This window comes from Panthera onca, chromosome B3 (assembly GCF_046562875.1).
Source record: "Panthera onca isolate mPanOnc1 chromosome B3, mPanOnc1 haplotype 2, whole genome shotgun sequence".
Lineage (NCBI taxonomy): Eukaryota > Metazoa > Chordata > Mammalia > Carnivora > Felidae > Panthera > Panthera onca.
The window spans coordinates 114,995,790-115,019,132 of record NC_138344.1 but is presented as its reverse complement, the minus strand read 5'-3'; the positions used below and the strand labels follow the sequence as shown (position 1 = coordinate 115,019,132).

The 23,343-nt window shown below is 47.1% G+C and overlaps 1 protein-coding gene across 8 annotated transcripts in view; it reads left to right on the top strand.

The window, feature by feature from the left end:
* The window catches only part of SLC8A3 (solute carrier family 8 member A3), a 145,673-nt gene extending 122,677 nt beyond the window's left edge, over positions 1-22,996 (top strand). For 2 of the 8 annotated variants that reach the window (XM_060620169.3, XM_060620168.3), the window contains exons 3-8: positions 2,613-2,719; positions 10,605-10,622; positions 14,572-14,696; positions 15,201-15,300; positions 16,983-17,258; positions 19,628-21,756. In XM_060620169.3, coding sequence (XP_060476152.1) covers positions 2,613-2,719; positions 10,605-10,622; positions 14,572-14,696; positions 15,201-15,300; positions 16,983-17,258; positions 19,628-20,004 — 1,003 coding nt within the window. In that variant the 3' untranslated portion in view covers positions 20,005-21,756. Of the gene's footprint in view, positions 1-2,612; positions 2,720-5,521; positions 5,626-10,604; positions 10,623-14,571; positions 14,697-15,200; positions 15,301-16,982; positions 17,259-19,627; positions 21,757-22,133 lie in introns of those variants that run through there. The other 6 variants (XM_060620175.3, XM_060620171.3, XM_060620170.3 and 3 more) reach the window with 6 other exon arrangements.
* Positions 22,997-23,343: the final 347 nt, after the last annotated feature.

Below are 23,343 nucleotides of genomic sequence, written 5' to 3'. Positions count from 1 at the left end.
GAAAGAGAACTCAAGACCTGGCTGGTGATTCTCACTCAGTTTAAATGTTCTTGTGGCTTCATTTGGGTTGGGCAGAACCGAGAGCTTACTTGGTTTTCTAGAGCTGGAAGGGATTTCTCATGCTTCCAGGCAACTCCAAACAGATGTGATACCTTCCCCGTGACTGATCTCAGTGAGGGCGTCTCACACCCCGTCTCCTCCCCTCACTACACCCTCCAGCCAGTGGCACCAGCCAGCTACCCTCACTTCCTTATGCCACCACTAATGTCTGTCCTCATTGCCCTGTCTTCCACTGAGTTGTCGATGGCATCTCTTATTCTATTTTATCCGTTCACTAAAAATCACAAGCGCAATGTCTTATGACGTGTGGTCTGTCCAGCCCAGAGCTTGTTGCTGACAAGGCCACAATTTGAAAAATGTGAGTCACTATCTGTGCTCTCACCCTTGACATTACAAGCCCCTCTAAGAGCTCATTTGGGGTCGATCATCCTGTATTAGCCAGTCCTTTCTTGACCTGACTTCTGTTTCCAACCTGTTCCATGTCTTGGGTCACCAGTTCTATGTATTGATTTCCCCTTATTTTCTGCCTTAATGATTGGAGATACAATGCTTTCAGACACCAAATTGGGGTCATATTACTTTTAAGGAATAATAGTTGCTATTTAGTAAACACTTACTAAGGATCGTGCACCCCACCAAGCACTTCACATGCGTTATCGGGGTGGGAGGGAGGGGAAAGTGGGTGATGGGCATGGAGGAGGGCACCTGTTGGGATGAGCACTGGGTGTTGTATGGAAACCAGTTTGACAATAAATTTCATATTAAAAAAAAAAAGAACGCTCTGAAGTAGATACTCGTACTCTGCTTTACGTATGAGACTTAAAGAGCCTTAGCAAGTTGTCCAAGGTCACCCGGCTAGTGAGAATTGGAGGCTGGATTTGATCTCAGGTCCTCGTCTCTAATACCAGTGCCGCTGCTCTCAAGGAAGAAAGGCCAAAGAGGCCTCTCAGAGCTTGAACGTTCATGCTTTCTGTGGTGGCTAGCCAGGATTGTATGGGATAGGGATGGGTGTGGGTTTGGAGTCTTTGATTTTGAAACAGTGGGCTGGCGGGGGCCAGGATGTATTAGTAACTGCTATTAATTCACTTCAGGAACGACAGACCTACATTTGTTTCTGTAGGATCCACAATGTGGACAGAGGAAGCTCTGTAGACATCCAGCACTCTTAACAGTGACTCAGGAAAGCTTGGGAGAGCAGAGAGGTTGTCCCAAGTCAGAGTATAAAGATATTCCTACTTTATATGAAAATAAAGGCAGGTGCTGAAGGCCTCAGCCTCCTCAACAAAGGGCAGGCCTTGGGCCCCCCAAGTCTGAGAGAGCGCATGCCCAGGGGCTCCTGTGTGCATCCCTTCATCCCGCTGCTGAGGGGAGACTCAGCTGCATGCGCGCCCCTCCACCAGTGTCCCATACCCTCTGCGAAAGGCCTCAAGTGGAGTCTGGTCCTGAAATGTCCCCATTATTAAGCAAAGGTTGGGAGAGGCCCAGGTCCATCTTTGTTTTTAAAGCTTTTAGTAATAGAAAAAGAAAGAGAAAGAAAGAAAGAAAGAAAGAAAGAAAGAAAGAAAGAAAGAAAGAAAGAAAGAAAGAAAGAAAGAAAAAGAAAGAAAGAAAGAAAGAGAAAGAGAGAAACAGGGAAGGAAGGAAGGAAGGAAGGAAGGGGGAGGGAGAGAAAAGAAAAGAGAAAAATGCAAATCAGGACTACTAAAATTGCTTTATATTTTTCAATGTTTAAATTAATGAAACATCTTTTAACATAAAAACAATATAATTGTGTTAGTCACAAAATCACTGTAGGATTTATAAGGCAGCCGTGATTCGGATCGTCCTAGAGTTAATGTGATCCAGTCAGCGCACCCCTGGGGCTGCAGGGTTCATTTGCAGGTAGCCTTGTAGTTTCTGCACCCAGTTATGAATTACCAGAATGCGTGACTTGAGCCACATGTCCCTCCTGGCTTCCCCGTGGTAGTCACTGCCACAGAGAAAGGGAAAAGTCCTTCTATTTCCAGGCAAGACTCCCACAGGCCAACGTGCCCCCCCATCCGTGTCCTTTCTATAACATGAGGCTTTCAGAGCAACACCTGCTCATTTCAAAAGTCAAAAACTTAAAAAAAAAATTCTCTCTTGTCCTCAAAGCAAGAGGGCTAAGGAAACAAACACTACAGAGGACCTAAATGCTTGAGCTGTGATATATCTTTAATTCAGTGCTCTGACGACTGCCCTGGGATGCTGTAAGCATTATTTAGCCTGTTTGTGTATCAGTTACGTTATTTGTCCAGGGTTACGTGGCGTATCTCAGATTAGAACCCCAAACTTTTGACTTTCCAGTCTTCGAGTCTGACCATGCCACGAAGCCACACAAAGCCTAAGAGGAGCCCAGTGAGCCTGGAAGGGGGTCTGGGGCAGCCCCTCTCCTCTGTGCCCTCGTGGTGTTGGGGACACACTTTGACCTTTCTGGATCTTTTCACTGTTTTCATTCTCTTCCTGTTCCTTCTCCCAGCTGGCTGGCCCCCCACTGTGCTCCTTGCTTATGATACTTATTTTTCCATCCACAGCAAAACAATTCACATCAAGGTAATTGATGATGAGGCGTATGAGAAAAACAAGAATTACTTCATTGAGATGATGGGCCCCCGCATGGTGGATATGAGTTTTCAGAAAGGTGTAGTACCCTGTCCTCCACACTAACGTTAACATTCTTCTCTTCCCTCCTCTTCTGGTTCTTCCTGTCTCCAATCCGTTTGTCTTCTCTTCCCCTTTCTTCTACCTCTCTGGTTCACGTTCCTTTGTTTTCTTTCTTGTTCTCTCTTTTCCTTTCTTTCCACCTCTCCCTCTCCTCTCTCTGATCCTAGCTCTGTCCTAACACCTGCCAGCCTGTCACATGGTATCCATAAGAAGGATGTTCAAGAGTCGGTGGTAGTTTTTGTGGGACGGGGAAATGGATATGGGGGAAAACAGAGAGTGGGGAGAGAGAGAGAGAAAGTCAGCCAGAGCCCAGAGTATTATATGTGCGGCTCTCTGCTTCTCCCGGATGGCTTTATATACGGGAAAGAAAAAGACCATATAGCACAGCACCAGCAGGAGGGCAGCACTTGAGAAACTGGCCCAGATGCTCAGCACAGATGTCCATGGGCAGACATTGAGAATCAATGTATTTGGACTTGGGTTCTATTTGTGGTTCATCCCATTCCCCAAAGCAGCCTTTAGGAGCCATCCTTTTCACCATAGTCCTGTTGTCGAGGTGTGTTTCTCTCTCTGACCTTGATTGAGCTGAAAGTATAGGTTTGAGCTCCAGGTCTAGGTCGCAGGCCTACCTGTTGGACTCTGTTTTCCCTGCAAAGAGCATCCAGGTAGACAGGTGGCAGACGAGCTAGAATAGTGGGAGAGGGGATTCTGACTTGAGTGGAAGCTTTCCCAAAAGATCACAGGATTTCTCAGAGTAGATGGAGCCTTTGACTTCAATGTAAATGACCACACACATATCCCGGACTTCCAATGGGCAGGTCAGAACATCCTCTTCTGGACAGACCATCTATGTAGAGGGGAGCGGCCAGTATTTGGGGAAGCATTCCTTCCCTGGCAGGGCCATCAATCATGTCCCTCCAGGCCATGCCCTTGGTCATAGAGCACCCCATTTCCAACCCATGGCAGAGTCCCTGCAGGGGAAAAACTGCCAGGCTCCTATTTCGTAGACAGCCCGAGGTTCCCATATCTAGGGCCTAGAGAGAGGTTCCTAGAAAATTCTTTTTTTTTTTTTTTAATTTTTTTTAACGTTTATTTATTTTTGAGACAGAGAGAGACAGAGCATGAACGGGGGAGGGTCAGAGAGAGAGAGGGAGACACAGAATCTGAAACAGGCTCCAGGCTCTGAGCTGTCAGCACAGAGCCCGACGCGGGGCTCGAACTCACGGACCGCGAGATCATGACCTGAGCTGAAGTCGGCCGCTCAACCGACTGAGCCACCCAGGCGCCCCTAGAAAATTCTTCTTGTTAGTCATTTAGCTTTGTCTTTTGTCTACTCAGCAAGGTATGTAAAGGTGTCCCAAAATAGTACCAAAAAGGGTGACTGAAAATGTACTTGTGAAACACGCACACACAAAACACAAACACACACCAAATCTTGTGTTCAACAAACCATCTCAGGTCAGTCTACCACTTTATAGATGGCAAAGCTGAGCACGTCTTCAGAATGGAAGGGGAACATCAGAGGCTCTGATTAGACATCTTAGGTTATTGTTTGTTAGCACCTCTTTGCCCTTTAGAGAGCATTTAGGTCCCAGGCCAAAAACAAAGCAAGCAGAAGAGAAAAATCATGGCTCACTACTGAGGCCTGCCAACCCCACTGTGGTTCCATGAAGGACCAACATGGGAAAGAAAAATCATGGCTCACTACTGAGACCCGCCAACCCCACTGTGGTTCCATGAAGGACCAAGATGGGGATGATCCAGGCCCCATAGCAACTTCTCCCACGACAGCAGGGCTGAACCAGCGTCATGCCAGTCTTCGGAGGGGAGTGATTTTCCAGGAAACTTTGCTTCCCTGAATGATTTGTTTTTAAAAGACAACATGCTTTGTTGAGATAACCCAGAAATGAATCGGAACCTCCATCACCTTTTCCCCCAGAGCCCAGATAATCAGCATTTAAGGAAGCCAGCCTTGGGACATATCACCCTATGTGATAGAAGTATAAAGGTGATTTAGAATTTGATGACTTCTATCATTTTCTTTACATTTTCCCAGGAGTGCATCAGCCATAAATATTAAAGCAGTCCTATATCATATTGTAGTTAATACATACTTATTTTAGTTCCCACCACTGAAGCCCTGAGGTAAAGAATGACAAAGATAATAGAATTCTGCCTTCCTTTCTCTCTCTCGCTGTCTCTCTCTCTCGTTTCCCTTCCTCATAAATACTTTAAAATTTTCTTTATGAGGCTCACATAAGAAGTGAGTATAGACACAAGGAAGGAAAACGAGACCCCAGCTAGGCACTGTTGACACATTTCCTGTTGTAGAAGAATCATTTCCAATGGGCCGGTAATTTACCTGCTTCCCAAAGAAATGCCAGTTACCATGTGACACCCAATGGAATGCGCTGCCTGACTCACCTCCTACTAACTATTAGCAGGATCTAAACTGACTCCTTCCCACCATCACCCCCTTTGCCCTTCCCCTTTCCCTCCTGTCCCCCCGGAACCCTTCCTTTGCCCACTTTTCCTTGTCCCCTGGCTCCCTTTCCTTCACACCCAGAAGGACAACTACGACCAAGGAGACAAGAAAAGCTGAGACCATTTTTTTTATATGAGAAATATACAATCCACCATAGTCCCGTCAAATGCCACCATGGCGGGACTGGGCTGCATGTACCAGGAGTGATGGGGAATGATTTTAAAGGCTGTGCTCCAAATGACAAACCAACCTACCGACCCAGTCGACACACTCTCTCTCTTGTTGTCCCTACAGGAAAACCATAAGGGTTAAAATAGTAGATGAGGAGGAATACGAAAGGCAAGAGAATTTCTTCATTGTCCTTGGTGAACCGAAATGGATGGAACGTGGAATATCAGGTGTGAGATTCTTTAAAAAACAAAACAAAATAAAACGACAACAACAAAAAGAAAGATAAAAAAAATTTAACTGAAAAGCAACAGCAGCAAAAAGCAACTCTATTTTTCACCCCCCATTTTCTTCCCTTTTCCTTTTTCCTCTTTTTGACCAATGGACTTTTTTATTCTTTTCCCTCCTGTATTCTCGCTCTCACCCTGTTTCGGTGTCATCTCTGCCTTCTTAGCCTTAGCTGATTACCAAGTCCTCCTTTCCCACCTTCTGGACAGCGCTGCAGCCTGAACTCCTCATTACCCTACTGAGTTACTTCCTTCCGCCTTGTGCTCCAATGATCTGATCACCACTGTCCCCTGCACTCTCCCCCACAGCCCCCACACATACATGTAACCTGTAAATGTGGAAACTCCTTGGGGGGTGGGGAGGAGAAGAAAAAGAAAGGAATGTGATGCCATGCATGTCTGTGCCCCTTCCCTGCCTTCTTCCCCTCCCACCCCTTACCCTCGAGCCTGGATTGAATGGGGAAGGGTCTGGGCTGGGGGCCGGGGCCCATGTTGCAATGATGCTTTGACAGTTTTCTGCTGCATTCCCCAACCTTCCTTGAGTGCTTGGCAGGTTATTCACTTGCAGAGGGGTTCATAGGCCCCTCTGCCCTTCATGGAGGTAAGTGTTTTATCTGACTATTTCACAGTTGGGGAGACCATGGTATGAAAGGGTATACCAATTGTCAGAGCCCACAGCTTCTGAGACCTCTCTGAGAGACAGCTGGCTTCTGAGGTGGTCATACAATCTGGAGTCCTGAACTATTCTTCCTCCACTTGATATCCATCCCGTCTCATTCCACCTCTATTCCTAGCCCAAGGTAGAGAACTTTATTTAGACTACTTGAGGACAGTGCAATCCCTAAAGCAGAAAATTGAGAGTCTGCAAAAAGAAGGAAGTAATTCCAGGTATGGGAATCTCCCCAGCCAGAGGGCCTCAGGAAAGGAATGACATTGAGCAGGCCCAGAGTGTTGACTCAATGGGTTTTCTAATAGAAGGGCCTCTAAATGGTGTAGTTGGTATTGATCCCCGAGAAGCAAGACGGCCCACAGGAGTCTGCCTTTGCTTGGCACCTGCAAATAGGCATGTCACCCAGATCCCAAGATAACCCTCATCCCACACCAGAGAAGTGGCCTCATCTCCTCTCTTCCTGAAGACATGCATCTTGGAATACCTGCTAGGGCTCCGTTACTCAGGGACTGATTATGTTGCAACCAAGGAAGATGTAAGGAAAGATTTCCTCCCTTGAAGAAAATGATTGGAAACCACTACTTCAGAAGTGTTGGAGGAATCTATGTGGGAATGGAAAAGGATGCTCTTGGGAAATACCAAGAGAAGGACTTTCACACTCCCCTTCAGAAGAGGTATGCTTCTGGGACCCTCATGGAAGATGGAACAGTGAGACCCACTTGTTTTTCAAAAAAGGATGATTATTCTTCAGTTATTTCATATTCACATGACAGAGAGCAGCATAAAGCCTTTCATTCAAGGACAGCTGCTAAGAAATCCAGCAACTGTACTCCTGAAGGCTATCGACAGGTATGATTGATCAGTTCTCACTGTCTTCTGGGGACTCTCTCTGCAAATCTGACCAGTTCTATGTCCACCCAGGTCTGGATATGCCTAGTGTTCTAGAGACAAAAGCCATCTCCATCTTCCATTACTCATCTTTCCCTCGCCACCTGATAAGATGTCGCCATGAACCTGACTTCCAGAGTGCAGGGAAAAAAAAAATCTCTTGTTCCATTGCTTAGATTATGTTCCTGCCGATCCTCCAGTTACTACCGCTGAGAATATTCCCAGAAATCGTCTCAACACCTGCCCTACCTCATTCCCACCTCCCTTGTATCCATTGTAAGCTAGTTTACAATGGCCTTAGATGTCTGCTGCATCTTCATGATTGGTTAGATGCAGCAGACATCTAAGGCCATTGTAAACTAGCTTAATCAATTTCCACAGTCTCTGCTACTTAGGTGCAAATGAAAGCAGCACAAATGATCAGGGTAGCTGGAAAGAAGGCAGTGGCTCCAGACAAGAAGAATGGGTTACAAGTCCACCCATGACTTTATTCCACCATTAAAGAGGCTTTTCTTTTCTGCCTCCCCAATAAACCCTGATCAACAGCAGGACAGAGAGTGACCCAAGATACACCTTGTGTTCTTCAAGAGACTCAGCCAAATGCAAAAATGCCTTTGTCTACTCTCCATTTGAGACTCTCCCACCACCCCCACCCCCTTTTCTGAACTGGGCTCTTTGTCCAACGAGATGTCAGCAAAGGCTTAGTGGAGCTTAGTCCTGGAGAGGGAGTAGGTGAGCAGACAGGTATCCTCCAGATCTTCCCGGTGACCAAGATGCCAAAATGGAAGATGCCAATAGGAAATATGTGCATTTCCAGACGTGGTCTCTTGTCTAATTTCAGTTTCTTCAGATTTTCCCATATTTTGGCATTAGACCATAAGGTAAAAGATCATACAACTTGATTGTCTAGACTCAGAATCAAATGAAAACCCGTCCTGATTTTCAGAATTCCCTGGTGTTCTCAGGGTGAGAAGCTGTACAGTAGAAATTGCTTTTCATTATCACTGCTGCATGGGAGAGTCTCAGGCACTCAGAACAGCATAGACTTTGCATGGTCAAAATGACAATTGCATTACAAAAAAAAAAAAAAGCCTGTATTTGAAATAGCAGATTCTATTCTTGGCAAACAAAACAGACTTGAGAGGTGAAATTAAATGCTCTAGATGAGCTAGAGGAGGGGAAAAGGGAGGATGAATAGGAAATACGGTTGCCCTGGCATAGAGTAAACACCCGAGTCCAGAAGTAGGCATCTGAGATCAATACTGAGTAGCATGGTCAAGGCTGTTGGGCCTGGACACTGAAAGCCTCATGTGGAAAGGATAGCATTCTCCCCCAGTCATAGGGCCTGTTCGTGCCCCCTCTTACCACATCAATGGGCTCACCCTGACAAGCTGCCCAGATGCTTCCAATTACTCACAGAACTATGCTAGTTCCTGTATGTCCCTGGGGTATGTGAGCAGGGATAAATGATGCTCACCTGACCCTGGGGATCAATACAGGGGAAAGTTCAGCTGCAGATTCTCTCATCAGCAGCAGCAGGAAAAACACCCTGGAGGTATTATGTCACTCAGAATTGGCCTATCTGGATCTTGCTGACCCATCTATAACTGCTAAATGGAAAGTCTCAAATCATGTAGACAATGACCAGAGAGTAGTACAACTCTAGCTGACTGCAAGCCCTCTCACTGTGTTAGAGATGAGACTGGTGTTGGGAGGGACATCTGAGTGAAAATCAGGGCAGCAGGGACCTTTTTGGAAGAGCTACCCCTTGTCTTGCCAACATGGGTACACTAATGTGTTCAGGTTTCTGGTTTCCACTGGAACTTGGGGGCCAGGAGAGGCTCTTCCATGCAGATCCATAGAAGGAGCAGAATGAACAAGCTTTCTTGCTATCTATCTATCTATCTGTCTATCTTTCTGTCATCCTTCTATCTATCTCAATATAGCAACGAGATTCACTCATCAATTACTCCCTTGGACTTCCATATGGGAGAAAGCAGAAAGTCAACCTGTTGGCCCTGTTTATGTACTGTAGAGATTCTTGATCCACATGTGTCTTCAGTGGTTGCAACTGTGCGATGATGGATCATAGACCTGAGTTGCCTTCCTAGAGATTTCTAGAGGAAACAATTCACAGACACCACCCCCACTCCTTCCTCAGCACCATCAGTCACCAGCTGTACCAAGACTATGTGGTAGGATGTGCCCAGACTTTTATTTGATAAGAGCTAGGGAGTGTGGGGCTGTGCTAAGACACCAATGAGATGAAAATGTGGTATGTCACAAGAATTTTTTAACATAAGTACAGTCCAGGGGCTAGGGATGCCCTGTGTTAGGTACGTCTAACCCAGCTTCCCAGTCCATGTAGGGGCCTTGCTATTTGTCATCTTTCATCTACAAATAGCTTTCGGTACGACTCTGGTTTAGCCTGTCCTTTCTGGAACAAAAAGACCAGCATCCAGAGATGCAGCACCACTGGATCTATTACAATTGCCAAAATATGTGGCAAAAAACAAAGCTTTATTGAACACCTCCTAGTTGCAGTGACTTTGCTGGGCACAGGTGATACAAATGGTAGGAGTCCCTGGCCCTAACCTCCAGGCTGTATCTATAAAAAGATAAACCATTCAAAAAAATACTCTGCAGAACTTAGCTTTTCACTAGGTCATTCTTTGAGGGGAACTCAAAAGTTCTGGCCAGTGTGGTAGCTAGGAAGCTATTTGTGGCCATGGAAATGTTACAGTCCCTGAGAAGCTAAGCATGATCTGATTATAAGGTTAGGGATAGAAGCCGCGGGACCGAGCACTGTTCACTATTTTATGCCACTGCCCACGCTGAACTGTTCAAGCCCCAGCATCATATTCTCCACTGACAAGCCAGCTACGCTGGCAAGGTTGCGACCTCTACAGTTTTCCTGGTAACTGGATTCTCATTCCTTCACAGATATGATATGGTATATGCTATGATATGATATGATATGATAGCCTGATAACCTGATATGATAACCTGATTCCTTAGAAGATCATGAATGACCAACTCTGTCCCTGCTCCACTCAAATGGTCCTCCCATCCTCATTGCTTTTTCCCTAGTCCCCAAGAGTTACAGGGAAGGTCTGGGGGGAAAGTCAGGCTGCAGGGCTCTGGTGCTCAGCAGTCCCTCCAGTGGCTCATACCTCTTGCTGCTGCTGCTGTTGCGCATGCTCCAAATGCTGCCTTTTGCATGTGGCTGCAGAGCTCTCACCCACTAAGCTCACTGCTTTCCTTATACTGCTGCAACCACAAAGCCTGGGGACACTTTCAAGATGGGACCTTAATGCTCTTTCCTTTTCTTTCTTCCCCTTGTCTGGTATCCATTTGCAAACAGCGCTCCTGTTGTCTCCAGGTAAGAGGTGTCTTGCCCCATCTTTTCTACTTCTTGCCAGTGCCATTATTTAGTTTAAGACCAATGTCCTTTGATTTATTTAATAGGAACTGCGGGCTCGAGCTAACCTGACAAGTTCTCCTAAGGACTGAGAGGTTTATTTCCCTACTTGAAGTAATTGTGAGGAAGTTGACAATTCACTGAGCACCACTTTTGTCAGCGGATGTGGGTGAAGGCATAGCTGGTCTTCTCTAGGACCAGGAAGAGAGTTGAAACTTACCAAAGAGATAGTGGGTCAAGACTTCTGAGTCTTAATCATCTGTCATCTCATGTTGTGGGGCAGGAGCGGATAGGGTCATGATGGGATTCGAAAGAAAATACTTTGATCTTGAGGGAACCGGGGAAAAACAACCAGGAGCTGCTGTGAGAACATGAAACACACTTTTTAAAGAATCTGGAATTTTACTGATCCTGGAGATGTTGCATCTCATTACAGCTGAGACCTAAATTGCTAGAACTTTGGTTCATTTGTCATTTACCCTTGAAGTCACAGGTGCCGTGAACAAGAAGAAGAATTAGGATATGATGGGTGGTGGGGACAATTATCTGGCTGAAAATAGAAATCTTGGAGAATTTACTGTGGACATATTCGCATGCAGAATCTAGGTTCTGTTGTAGGACATACACCTTCTTTGAGAGCATGCTTGCATCAGTGGAATCAGATCATAAACAACATCCAACTTCACGAGCAGATAGACAAGCATTTCCAGCATATCAGTAATACTCTAACTCTCAGTATAGACAGCGTGAGCTATACCAGATGTCTCAATGTAAGTTAAGATAACATTTTAAATTTCATCAGGTCTTTGAGCATGCAAAAAATTTTTAAGAGCATTTGAGAAGCAAAACAACTTACAGAATTCGCTAGTATTCAAAATTACATACAGGCTGCAGCCTCGTTTTGAGAAGGGGCAGTGTATATAGTAAGGACATTTGCCTTCTTGGCAGCCTTATACAAGAATAACAATATAAATAGGGAAACCCCTACATTTTTACTTTCTGGAAAACAAAATGACTCTAGCTTCCTTGGCCACTTGCTTCCTCTCTAGACCAACAGGATAAGAACTACCTCTGACTCCATATTTTCCACTCTTCCCCCAGGGTATTAATGCCATGGCATTGGGAGTTACTTCTCCACTTACCTTCTTGCCTGAGAAGGTGTTTGAGCTTCTTTGTTACAACTCTTGCTTCTATGCACCCCCACCGCCAACCACACACATATGCACACAACAAAGTTTGTGATTTAATTTAGGCTTTCTTGTACTTTTAACATATTTGTTAAAATACCAGTAGAAACCGAAATAGGAAAAGAAGGTATCATTTTCTATATCTTTCAGTCTGTAAACTTTTCATTTAGGAGCCCATGGTTAGACTTAAAATTCATGGTAAATCTCCAATTCTTGTTTCAATTTTCCTGGGTGGACAGGAAAACATGGTTAACAATGCCTGGTGGTGAAAGGTGGAGAGTAGATAGCTTCGTTCTGAGCTACCCCGCCAAGCTCAGGAACCTGGGAGTGAGGGCGTTAGTTAAATCGCCCCATTTCTTCCTGAGGATGCCTGTAGAGCATTCACAACATCTATTCTTGTCTGGCCTGGCAAGCTCTTTGTTCCTCCAATATTTGTTCAATCTTTCATCCTATTCATATTCTCTCTCTATCACTCTCTCTCTCTTCCCCCTCCCCCTTTTCTGAGATCTGAGAGTTTGTTCAGTCAGCCCAAATGTCAAAATCACCTATCATTTATTCTCTTCACTTGAAATTCTCAGTAATTACATAAACAAATTATCAGAATCATTATGGTCTTTTAGATTTGAGACTTATCACTCTCTCAAGAAATTAATTTAAATGTAAAGGAATGATAATTATAAAAATAGGAAAAGGCAGGAATTACTACCAAACCAAGACACTAAATCAGAGTTGATTTAAAGGCATGTGAATCAATCACTTAACCGATCTATATGGAGTACCTCTGTGGAGCTATGGGAGAGCCAAAGATAAAGGATTGGTATTTGTCAAAGAGATTTTTGCAAAAAGCTAGATGGAAAAACTGACTATCACCACAGGGGTGGACAGGTCAGTAGGTAGATCAATATCTTTCCAGATGGATGTAGTGCCAGATTGATAGCTAGACACGGGGTTAGACAGGTACATTTATATGTCACTGGAGAGCTCATTATATTGGTATAATAAAGTTCTTGTGGCACATGTAAAGTATGACATGGGGGAATTGGGGAGGGAGGAATAGAATAATACGGTCACTGCTAGGATAGCCATTGTGATATGGTGCCAAAATGTAAAGTCGAGGGAAGAAAAAAGTACCCATGGTTTTAAAGAATCTGTGAGTCTTTTCCTAAAGGCTTTTTCTCAGAGTGGCTTGCAGTCTGGCTTCTAGGATCACTGACTTCATAGCCAGAACCCTGGATGCACCCAGATTTACCTTCATAATTAACTCATTAAAAACTCAGAATCAATGAATTGAATAAAATCAGGCTGCTAGAGGGTGTCTGTTTACTTAGAAATAGACAGGACATTGATCCTTGAGAAATAATTGCTTCCGAAAGCCGTCACCAACACTACCGGGAGGACAGCACCACGGACAGCTCCCAAACATTTTGGGATTGCCTTCTGTGTTTGTTGCCAGAAGCACTGAGTAAAACAGCCAGCTCAGGAATCGTCCACATACTTTCTTACCATCTTCATTCACGACAACTAAGAAAATCCTTATGTAAAACAGCCTCTCTAGTAACTTATACTCTTGGCTTATCATCTTTCCAGTGAATTCCTTTCCTTGCAACTTCAAGAGCTCGAGTCTCACCTGTCCCTATGTTTCAGCGATTCCCAAGTTAGAGAGAAAAGAAGACCTCCCTGGCCTCTGACCCACTTTGTCCTTGAGATTATCCAAGGACCAAAGGATTTCCGTAGGAGATTCACTGTGTGGAATGAAAGCAATTAAGGAACTCAATAAAAGAATTAATTGCATGTAAGAATGTGGACTTGGAAGGAAAGATGTTTAAATGATCTCTGAAAGAAACAGTCTGCCAAGAGCAATTTCCTAATCAAAGGGGAATAAAAAGATTCAATCTCTATTTCACTCTAATCCAGAAAACATGTCTTCATGGTGAAGTGGTCTCAAAATGGACTCACCAGCTGAAGTGGAAAATTTTTCCCACCATTCAACATGAGAAGGGACCACTGGTAAATGAGTCAAGATGCTGAGGGATACAGGGAATGCCTCAAAAGAAAGTAAAGGAAGAGCTTCCTCTGGATTTTGATTGAACAAGTATTTCTGTTCCAGAAGAAATGGGCCTGGTTCCTACAGAAATCCTGGGGATCTTTCATTGGAAAATCATGAAATCTTTCAGGAAATCTTCCAAGTTCTCATTATGAGGATGACATTCACTTGTATGGAGTGTAGATATTCCTCCTTTCTCCTTTATAGAGGGCACAACCCCAGTGGTGTTGGAAACAGATGTTCATGGGAACCAGTAGACATACCCTTTGGATTAACGTGTGGTTCTGACCCCCAAGAATTTTTACATTAAGTAGTTGAACGGTCAGGCCCAGTAATTCAAAATTGTTAAAGCCTTTTGTTCCCAACTCTCCAATATCTCACCAGATGACATGGTGACTTTCCTAGGTGCTGTTTCTCCAAAGGTCTTTGGATCAGGTTGCTCACCCCGGTATAAAATGGAAATAGGAATGTTTATCCCAGGCCTGAAAGGGACCCTCTCATGGTCTGATGGTTATAAAATGTTCAGCATGGTGTAGAAAGAGTCGCTAAAAAGTACACAAAGGACCCATTCTCAAGAGCAGTTTGCTTTGTGCCCACTACCCATGCCTCACACTCTGACCTTTAGCCTCCTAGGGAGTGGCGAATGTGCTAAAGCTAGTCTGATTTTGTTTTGTTGCAGAGGTGACAGACAGGAAGCTGACTGTGGAGGAAGAGGAGGCCAAGAGGATAGCAGAAATGGGAAAGCCAGTACTGGGCGAACACCCCAAACTAGAGGTCATCATTGAAGAGTCCTTTGAGTTCAAGGTCAGGCTATAAGTGAGCTCAAATTGAAGAATAGGGTAATGTGGTGGGAGATAGAAGTTCTGTTCCAGTTTCACCACTGAATGTGTGAAGTTGAAACTGAACAAATCATTTAACCACCCAGGGCCAGTCTCCCCATTTGTAACATGGAATGAATAGGGCCGGCCATTTAGATCCTAGGAACATTGGGAGGAAACAACATATAGAATAAATGGGCTATAAAGCCCCTGGATGTATTATCACTATTGTTAACTGCATTTTAAAAACAGAAATTCTAAAATTTTCTGCTCCGGGGCAAAGTTTATTGATCTCATTACCGTTACGCTCTACTGTATTGCTCTAAGTATCCACTATCCGTCATCACAACCAAAGAAAAGGGAAGTGGAAAGACTGACCCAGCAGATATCATCCAAGGCCATTACTTTGAGAATCCATGTGGACATGCCTGGAATGCAACAGTTCCGAGCGTTCTAACCTCATGATTCCAAGTTTTTCTCTCCCTGACAGAATACGGTGGACAAACTGATCAAGAAGACAAACCTGGCCATGGTTGTGGGGACCCATTCCTGGAGGGACCAGTTCATGGAGGCCATCACTGTCAGCGCAGGTAAGAGGGTCTCAAGACGGGTACTAGCCTCACTGGGAGAAGCAGGCAACACCATAGAAGGGAGAACACAGCCCCATCAGCAGCTACCAATTTCTGGGAAGGCTTCTGTGCCCCAGCTCTAGTCCTTGATGTTCGCCTGTTTCACTGGGTCACTTTGGAAAAGAATCATGGGGTAGCTAAAAAAGCATGGCTATTTCTGGTTTCAAATCCTGGCTCCACTGTGTGACCTGGAACAAGTTATCCTCCCTGAACCACAGTTCCCTCATTCGAAAAAGGAACCATTTCGACCTTTCTCAGCAAAGTAAATAGAATGATAGCATCTGGTACCAACACAAACTGATTAAAATCCTGTTTCCATTATTACTTCCTCTCATTACTTTGGTCCTCCTTTTCTGTAAAATAGGGGACTCTTCTGATTAGACATGTGGGGGTCCGGAGTTTGTAAAATCTATGCCTTGATTTCTGACAGACCTCCACCCTGGATGATTCCAGACCTCTCCTTTGGCATGTACTGACAGATTCCCTCAGTGGTGGCCCACAGCACAGCCAGGGTCCCAGGCAAGGTCTCACCGCCACCGCCAATAGCGCCTCCTGGCATCACCAAGGCCCCCTTGTACTGCCCAGCTCCACCAGCCTTGTCTGCTTTCGTGAGGCTTTGTCGTCATAGCAACAACCCACAGGGTCATATCCCTAAGGCCCCAGAGCCAGAGCAAAAGTACGGCCAGGAAGACAGGGTGGCTGTGGCTGCCGCGGCTGCCCCACTTTTCATGTCGCCTGCTTCAGATACTCCCAGTTTCCCCTCTGGTGACCTTGCTTTGACCCTACAGAGACAATAAACAGAATATAGGCCACGTCATGTAATCCCCTCCTTTCTCAGAGGGGGGAACTGAGGTTCAGAAACAAGAGGTGATTTATCCCCAGCTTATGGATGCTCTTCCTGGCAAAGCTGTGACTGGAACTCAAGCGTCTTAACTCCTCCTCTTTCACAACCCAGCTTCCTCCGATGGTGTCAAAACCTTACAGAGGTTGCCCTGGACAAGGTGCCAGCATGCCTCAGCGCATCCTCTTCTCCCGGACTGCTGAATGGGCAACTCTGCCCACATTTCCTGGCAAGGACCATGGGGCCCATGCCTGCTCTGTCCCATGGGATATTTGGAGGATGGCGCGGGCTCTCTGGTATGCCTGCATGATCTGGAATGACAGCCGCCCCTCTGGGGACGGATAACAACCAGAACCACGAGGTTATTGCAGCAGGCATATCAGGAAAATTAGGCACTCCACCGGTGTCCAGCGAAGAGGGGACACACAGCTGATTTCGCTGTTCTTCACGCAGGCAACCTGACGCAGCCGGCTCCACCCTCCTCTGCTTCATTGCCTTGGCCCTCCTGTGTTCTTCCCTCAGTCTCTTTCTCTCTCTCTCCCTTTTCTCCCTATTCCCCTGTCCTCTGTTTCCCAGTCTCCCGCGGTGCCCTGCATTCACATCGACCAGTGGGGCACCCCAACTCAGGTCCTGTTTCCCAGCTGTTTTCTGGTGCCCGTGCCCTGGCCCACACCACTCCTCAGGAGAGAGCTGAGGTCTCCTGCCAGCCAGTAATGCTTGTCATGTGGGTTGACTCGACTTCCTCCTGAGTGGGGATCTGACCTTGCTGCCCTCTCCTGGGCCTGTTTTCTCTTGTCTCCAGCAGGGGACGAGGATGAGGACGAGTCAGGAGAGGAGCGGCTGCCATCCTGCTTTGACTACGTCATGCACTTTCTGACGGTCTTCTGGAAGGTGCTGTTTGCCTGCGTGCCCCCCACAGAGTACTGCCATGGCTGGGCCTGCTTCGTTGTGTCCATTCTCATCATTGGCATGCTCACAGCCATAATCGGGGACCTGGCCTCCCACTTCGGCTGCACCATTGGGCTCAAGGACTCAGTCACGGCTGTTGTGTTTGTGGCATTCGGCACCTCTGTGCCAGGTAAGAGTGAGGGGTGCTCGGGTTTGCAAAGAGGATATTCCCGGGGTCAGGTGACCCCTACACTTTGCCTCATTATCTTCCTTGCTGTCTCAGATCTGAGCTTAACAGAGCCTCTGCCCCCTAAGGTGCACAAAAGTCAAAGGGATTCCTGATGATATTGCCAACGAGGGCTAACATTTCTTGAGTACTTCTGATGTGTCATCCACTGTGTATGCTAAGCAGTTGACACGTTTTATCCCTGTGATGCTCACCAAAACCCTATTTACTAGACATAGTTGTCATCCCCACGTGGCAGATGAGAAAACTGCGGTGCACAGAGTTAAGTCAACTGCCCGTGTAAGTGGTCCACTCTCTTAACCTCCACGTTGTATGAGCGCCACAAACAACGTAATTCAAAGAACATAGATTCTGCTCTTCTTCCATTTCCCTCTGGCGGTCTCTGAGATAGAAGTTTGGCCCAGTTGAAGATGCCACGTCCGAAATGTTTCCAAGCATTCTTGGCCTCCTCCCTTCGAGGGACACCTGTGGGGTACAAAGCGTCTCCTGGCAGCACAGGAGAGGCAGCTTTAGTGAGCTGTTGTCGTTGCATGTGATGAATTACACCTTTTTTTTTCTTATAAACACCCAAAGGCGAATAGGAACAGGCATGAATTTATTCGTTCATTAGACAAATATTTACTGAGCCCGATGCAGTTTTGTGCTAGTTGTTGAGGCAGTCGTGGGAGGCAGGGCAGACGTGCTCCCCTCTCTGAGTGGAGTCCGTCAGCTAGTGACAGAAACCATACTCAACTACTGCGGTTGAAACCATCTCGATAAGTTCAATGAAGGGCAAGTAGAGATGCTGTGCAAGCATAAAACAGGGGGCCTGGGCTGGATCAGCGATGGCTTCCAAGAGAGGCTTATGGAAGCTGGGCTGGAATGACAAGGAGCAGTTAGTAGGCAGAGGGCTGTGTTAGCTTCGGCTTCTTACTTGGTTCAGTTGGGTGTCCAAGGCATCTGAACCTGAACTCCTGCCAGGGTGCCTCCCCACTGCCAGAGCAAGGAAGAGAGAGCATCCTCTGACAAGCGGGTTCAGCTGAGTCCCATCAGACAGGACCCTGCTGGCTGGACCTAGGGAACCCCTTCCCGAACTGAGAGAACACATCCTTTTGGAGGGTAGCTAAATTGACATCACCCTCCAGGAAAACCTCTTCCCCAAGCCCCAGCACAGAGCAGTGGGATTATGTCTACATTAGTGATGCAAGAGAGTTGGCTCTCCTGGAAATGTGTTGGGTGGTGGGAAATTAGACAGATGATCCATGGAAGGCTTTGTGGAGGAGATGCCCTGTGATCCCTGTTCTCCGGGCCTCTGGGGACTGGAACTATCAGAGGGGAAGGAGAAGAACTGTCACAGGGGAAAAGGAACACATGTGGGTAGAAAGTGCAGAGGATCAGAGGTGAAAAATCAAGGTCATAGGCAAGAAAAGGCAAGAGGTTTTCTCTAGGAGATCTGAGAAAATTGGCAACAAGGAGGCAAGCCGGGACAAGCAGGCAAGGAGGGAGCTTGGGGCACTTCCAAGTCCTTGCAGTTGGTCCAGGGAGCAGCTGGCAGCATTAGGGGCTTGAAAAAGGTTATGTGATGGTCCGCTTCGCTGATTTCGTGGCTTGGCCTGAAACTCTCTGGATGAAGGATGACGATAGACAGAGGACCCTTCCATGAGGTTTTTAGGGCCAAATGTCTTGTTAATTTCCCCTGTGACCTTGGGTAGATTCCTTGACCCTTATTTTCCTTACCTGTGAAGTAAAAGGGTGGCTAGATGTCCCTGACAGTCCTTCCAATGCCTACAATCCATGCCAGCATCTGAAGTCAAACAGCTTGAGGGGCTCTGTGCCCCACATACTAACTACAAAGGCAGAGCCCTGTCTTCTTTGAACCCATACCTCACGGTTCCCTGGCGTGTCCTCTGTCCCCGTAAATCCAGCACCTAACACACTGCTGAGTCCGGGGGCATCGGGTCACGACTGTGTTCCGTGAGAATGCCCCACGTGATGGTTATAATCAGGCATCTACACAAAGCAGCTTCCCAGGAGGCCAAGGTTCCCTGGGGGAGATGGTGGGATAGCAAACTCCCCTTACTAAAAAAATAACCTCAAAGGAACAGCAAGCCCACTCAGTAAATATCAGCACCAGCAGGCCCTTAGGGACCTTTCACACTCCAGCAGATGAGGAACCTGAAGCCCAGAGAAGTGAGGTAACTTGTCCAAGGCCACACAGCCTGTTCATGACAGAGCTCTTGCCTCTCCTTCCTGAGCTCAGCCTTCTGGACACACAGGTGGGCCCTCCGCGTCTCAGGCTCCTTCCAGCTCCTGCTGTCTCTGCCCTTTTCCAGATATGTTTGCCAGCAAAGCCGCTGCCATCCAGGATATGTACTCAGATGCCTCCATCGGCAACGTCACGGGCAGCAACGCCATCAACGTCTTCCTGGGCATCGGCCTGGCCTGGTCCGTGGCCGCCATCTACTGGGCCCTGCAGGGACAGGAGTTCTACGTGTCCGCCGGCACGCTGGCCTTCTCCGTCACCCTCTTCACCATCTTCGCATTCGTGTGCGTCAGTGTGCTCCTGTACCGTCGGCGGCCCCACCTGGGCGGGGAGCTGGGCGGCCCTCGTGGCTGCAAGCTGGCCACAACGTGGCTCTTTGTGAGCCTGTGGCTCCTCTACATACTCTTTGCCACGCTGGAGGCCTACTGCTACATCAGGGGGTTCTGAGCCACAGCGCGGGGCCTCCGCAGCGCAGGCCCCGGACTCCTCCTGAGAGAAGGGCGCTTCGCCCCCCTCTCCGGGTGAGCAGCCCCCGCAGAGGCAGGGGCCCAGCCCCAGGAACCTCACCCGACCCAGGCCCCGGCCGCGGACTGAAAGGGCAGAGTCTTGACCAACCGAACAGAGTGGAGGAGACACCCACTTTACAAAGTATTTAATTCAGTACAAACCAACAACAGCAACAAATCCACCTCCTCTCCATCTTCCCACCCATGTCCCCGACCCACCGCAAAGGTCAGAGCCTCTCACCGCCTTTGGATTATTCCTTTGCTTCTCCTTCCCCGGGGACAGGGCGTCCCCTGTCTGTCCGGTCCCACTCATCCCTGCTCTCTGACTCGGCTGGCCAGGATGGAAATGAGGCCTATCCGTGTGGCTGCTTTGGGGCTCCCTTTTCGTTTCGTGGTAGTCATTGTTGCGGTTGCTTTCGTTTTCATTTTCCCGTCAGGTGTTGCTCACTGTTTGTTCGTTGTGTCTTTTCTTTCCGAAGTCAGTAACAGGTGCTGTGAAGGAGCTCGCGGTCTGAGCCAACAGGTAGATGCAAGGATTCTCAGCCGCACTCTCTCCCTCTTGCTGGGTCTCTCGGCTTCATCAGGGTCCTGCCCCCCAGGCTCCTTTTCTTCTGAGCGGGAGAGTGAGGGTGTTTGGGTGGAACTATGTTTGCACACCTACGCAGGGCGCGGAAGAACGGGCTCAGCCTGAGATGGGGGCAGGAGGAGCCTTATGTGCTTATGTCCAGATCCAGTTTAAAACACAAGGTCATGGTTCCCTTCCCTGCCTTTCCAGTTGATTCTGTCCGCCTCGCTGTGTCTGCTGTGTCCGTGTCTTTATGTTTATCCTTCTGCAGGAAGACCCGCCAAGCAGGAGATGCGGGACAAAAATAGGAATGGTATGTGATGACAGAGGAGGGCAGCTGGGGAAACAAAAGGAGTAGATGGCTTCTCGAGTATCTTTGGCTTCGCATCGGAGGCAGAGAAGAGCTGTCCGCCTAGCGAGATCTTTAAGAGGAAAGATTGTATTTAAAATGTCAGTGCTTCGGAGAAATGTCAGTTTCACCACCCCCTTGCTCTCTAACATGCCACACCAAGAGGTCTGACTGTATTTCTCGAGGTAATGCAAAAACTTAGAGGTTGGTAAGAAAACAAGGGGCTCCTTCCACCTCTCCTGGACCCTCCGGTCACGTCTGAGAGTATTTTCTCAAGAGAAGAACTGGAATTTCTCATCTCTCCCACATTCCTGCTTGTTTTTAAACCTCATGAAGCTCTTTTTCCAGCCTGTGGGCCGTTTCTTGCCCCAGTAAAGAGGAATCTTAGTTGTTGTCATCCCATGGAGACTGGGTTTATAGAAAAAGAGATTGCCGTGGCCTACAGACCTTTTCCCAACAAATTTGAAAAGGACCTGGCTTTAAAACACACACACGCGTGCACACACACACACACACACACACACACGAACACACATATGAAATCATCACAAAACTGCCCACAGATCTTTAGGCTTTCTGCATTGACATAAATACATTTTTTAAGGGGGAAAAAAAAAGAAATTAAAAAACACCTGTTTAATTTTAAACACATTTTTTTAAGAAAAAAATAACTAAAAAAGAAACAGTGCTCATGTCATAAGCTATGTTGACAGTTGCCAGTGGAAATGTTGGGTTGGTTTAAAAAAAAAAAATAAAAGCTATACTTATATCTCTCTAAATACAGCTTGCTTCTCCCGTGTTTCTTCAGGAAAAGGTCCAGGGGGCCACGTGGGGTTTCTTCTGGAGCAGATGTGGTTGAGGTGAAAGTGTCTTCTCCTATTTGTATCTCCTGTTGGCATCTGTTGTCCCCTCAGATGCTGGTGTGCCAGACCCAGTATTTTTAAAGCAAAAAAATCCTTCAGGGAAATGCCACCTGTCAGAAGCTAGACGTTTGGACACTGGGGTACAGAGGTAGCAGAACTGTGGTGATTACAGGAAAGAGCCTTTTGAATCAGAGAGGCATGGTGGGGCAGGAGTCCAGCCGGGCAAACGGCGCCCTGCATTGATCACCAAGAGGCGCATTCGTTCATGCGTTTACTCGTCGCCCATTCCATAGGTGGATTTTGAACACCTTCTATGCACCGATCTACACTCTGGTGATACAAGGAAGACCTCAAGCAACTCATAGTCCAGAGGGGGAGGTAACACTTTTTTAACCAAGACTTTTTTGGTTACGAGAAACAGAAGCCCATTAACTTAGCCCGAGAAGTGGAGGGGGACAGTGCTGCAAAGGGCCGGTGGGGGCTCTTGTGGAAGCCAAGGCAGAACCACAGCTGGTGATGGGGTGCTGAAAGCCCTCAGGAACCAAGTCCGCTCTCCCCATTCCCCAAGTGGCATTGTCTCCCCGGTCCTCGCTTCCTTCTCTCCATCACCAGCTGCTTCCCCTCCCTTCTGAGGTGCTCCCTCTACTGTGCTTGTCTGACACAGGGCCAGGCACCGCCACCAGCCCTGACACTGTGTCGTGAGTGTACAGCTCCATTCCCCCAACCGACTGGGACATCCCTCTTTTTCTCTGAGCGTGAATTCTCAATGGAGTGAATGTGACCAATCCCCCCACCTCCATCCTCAAAGGGCCACTCCCAAAAGGCAGAATCCTCTGTAGCCGGCTGCATCATGGTGCTGGAGTGCCTGTGGATTGGTAGCTTTGTCCGAATTCCTGGTCTGAACAACTCAGGCAAGAAGAGGGGTGACAGCACTGTATGTGCTATTGCCCTTTCTGAAAAGCGAAGTGTTGGGAAGGAGCCTCTGAAGCATATGAACCAGCAAGGTAGAAATAAAAATTACCTTTCTATGCCATGAGTGCTCTAGGAATGGCATAAACAGGTGCCATGGGAAACACCAACTCAGCCTGGAAACACTGGGGAAATCATACGGAGAATATAACCTTTAAGTAGGGTCTTGAAGAAAGAATACAGTGATTACCTTGGTGAGGGGGTTTGGTGCTGAAGGAGAGGCAGAAGGAAGCGGCACGCTCCAGGGCACAGGGATAGAACAGGATCTGGTGTGGTCCTGGAATAATGATGGTTGGCATGGCTGGCAGATAGAGTTCAAGAGGACACAGAACAACACAAGAAAGTAGGCGAGGAGAAGGGTTTGGCTAACGGGCTCGCTTCGTTCTTTGCCAGCCACCACGTTGACAATGAAAAATGCCCTTTAGCTGATTACATGGTAGGTGTAACGTCATGAAATCCATTCATACCTATCATTCCCCCCTTTTGAGTCATTTCTGGGTTATCTTGATGTTAGACTCTGTCAAGGGAGAAGCT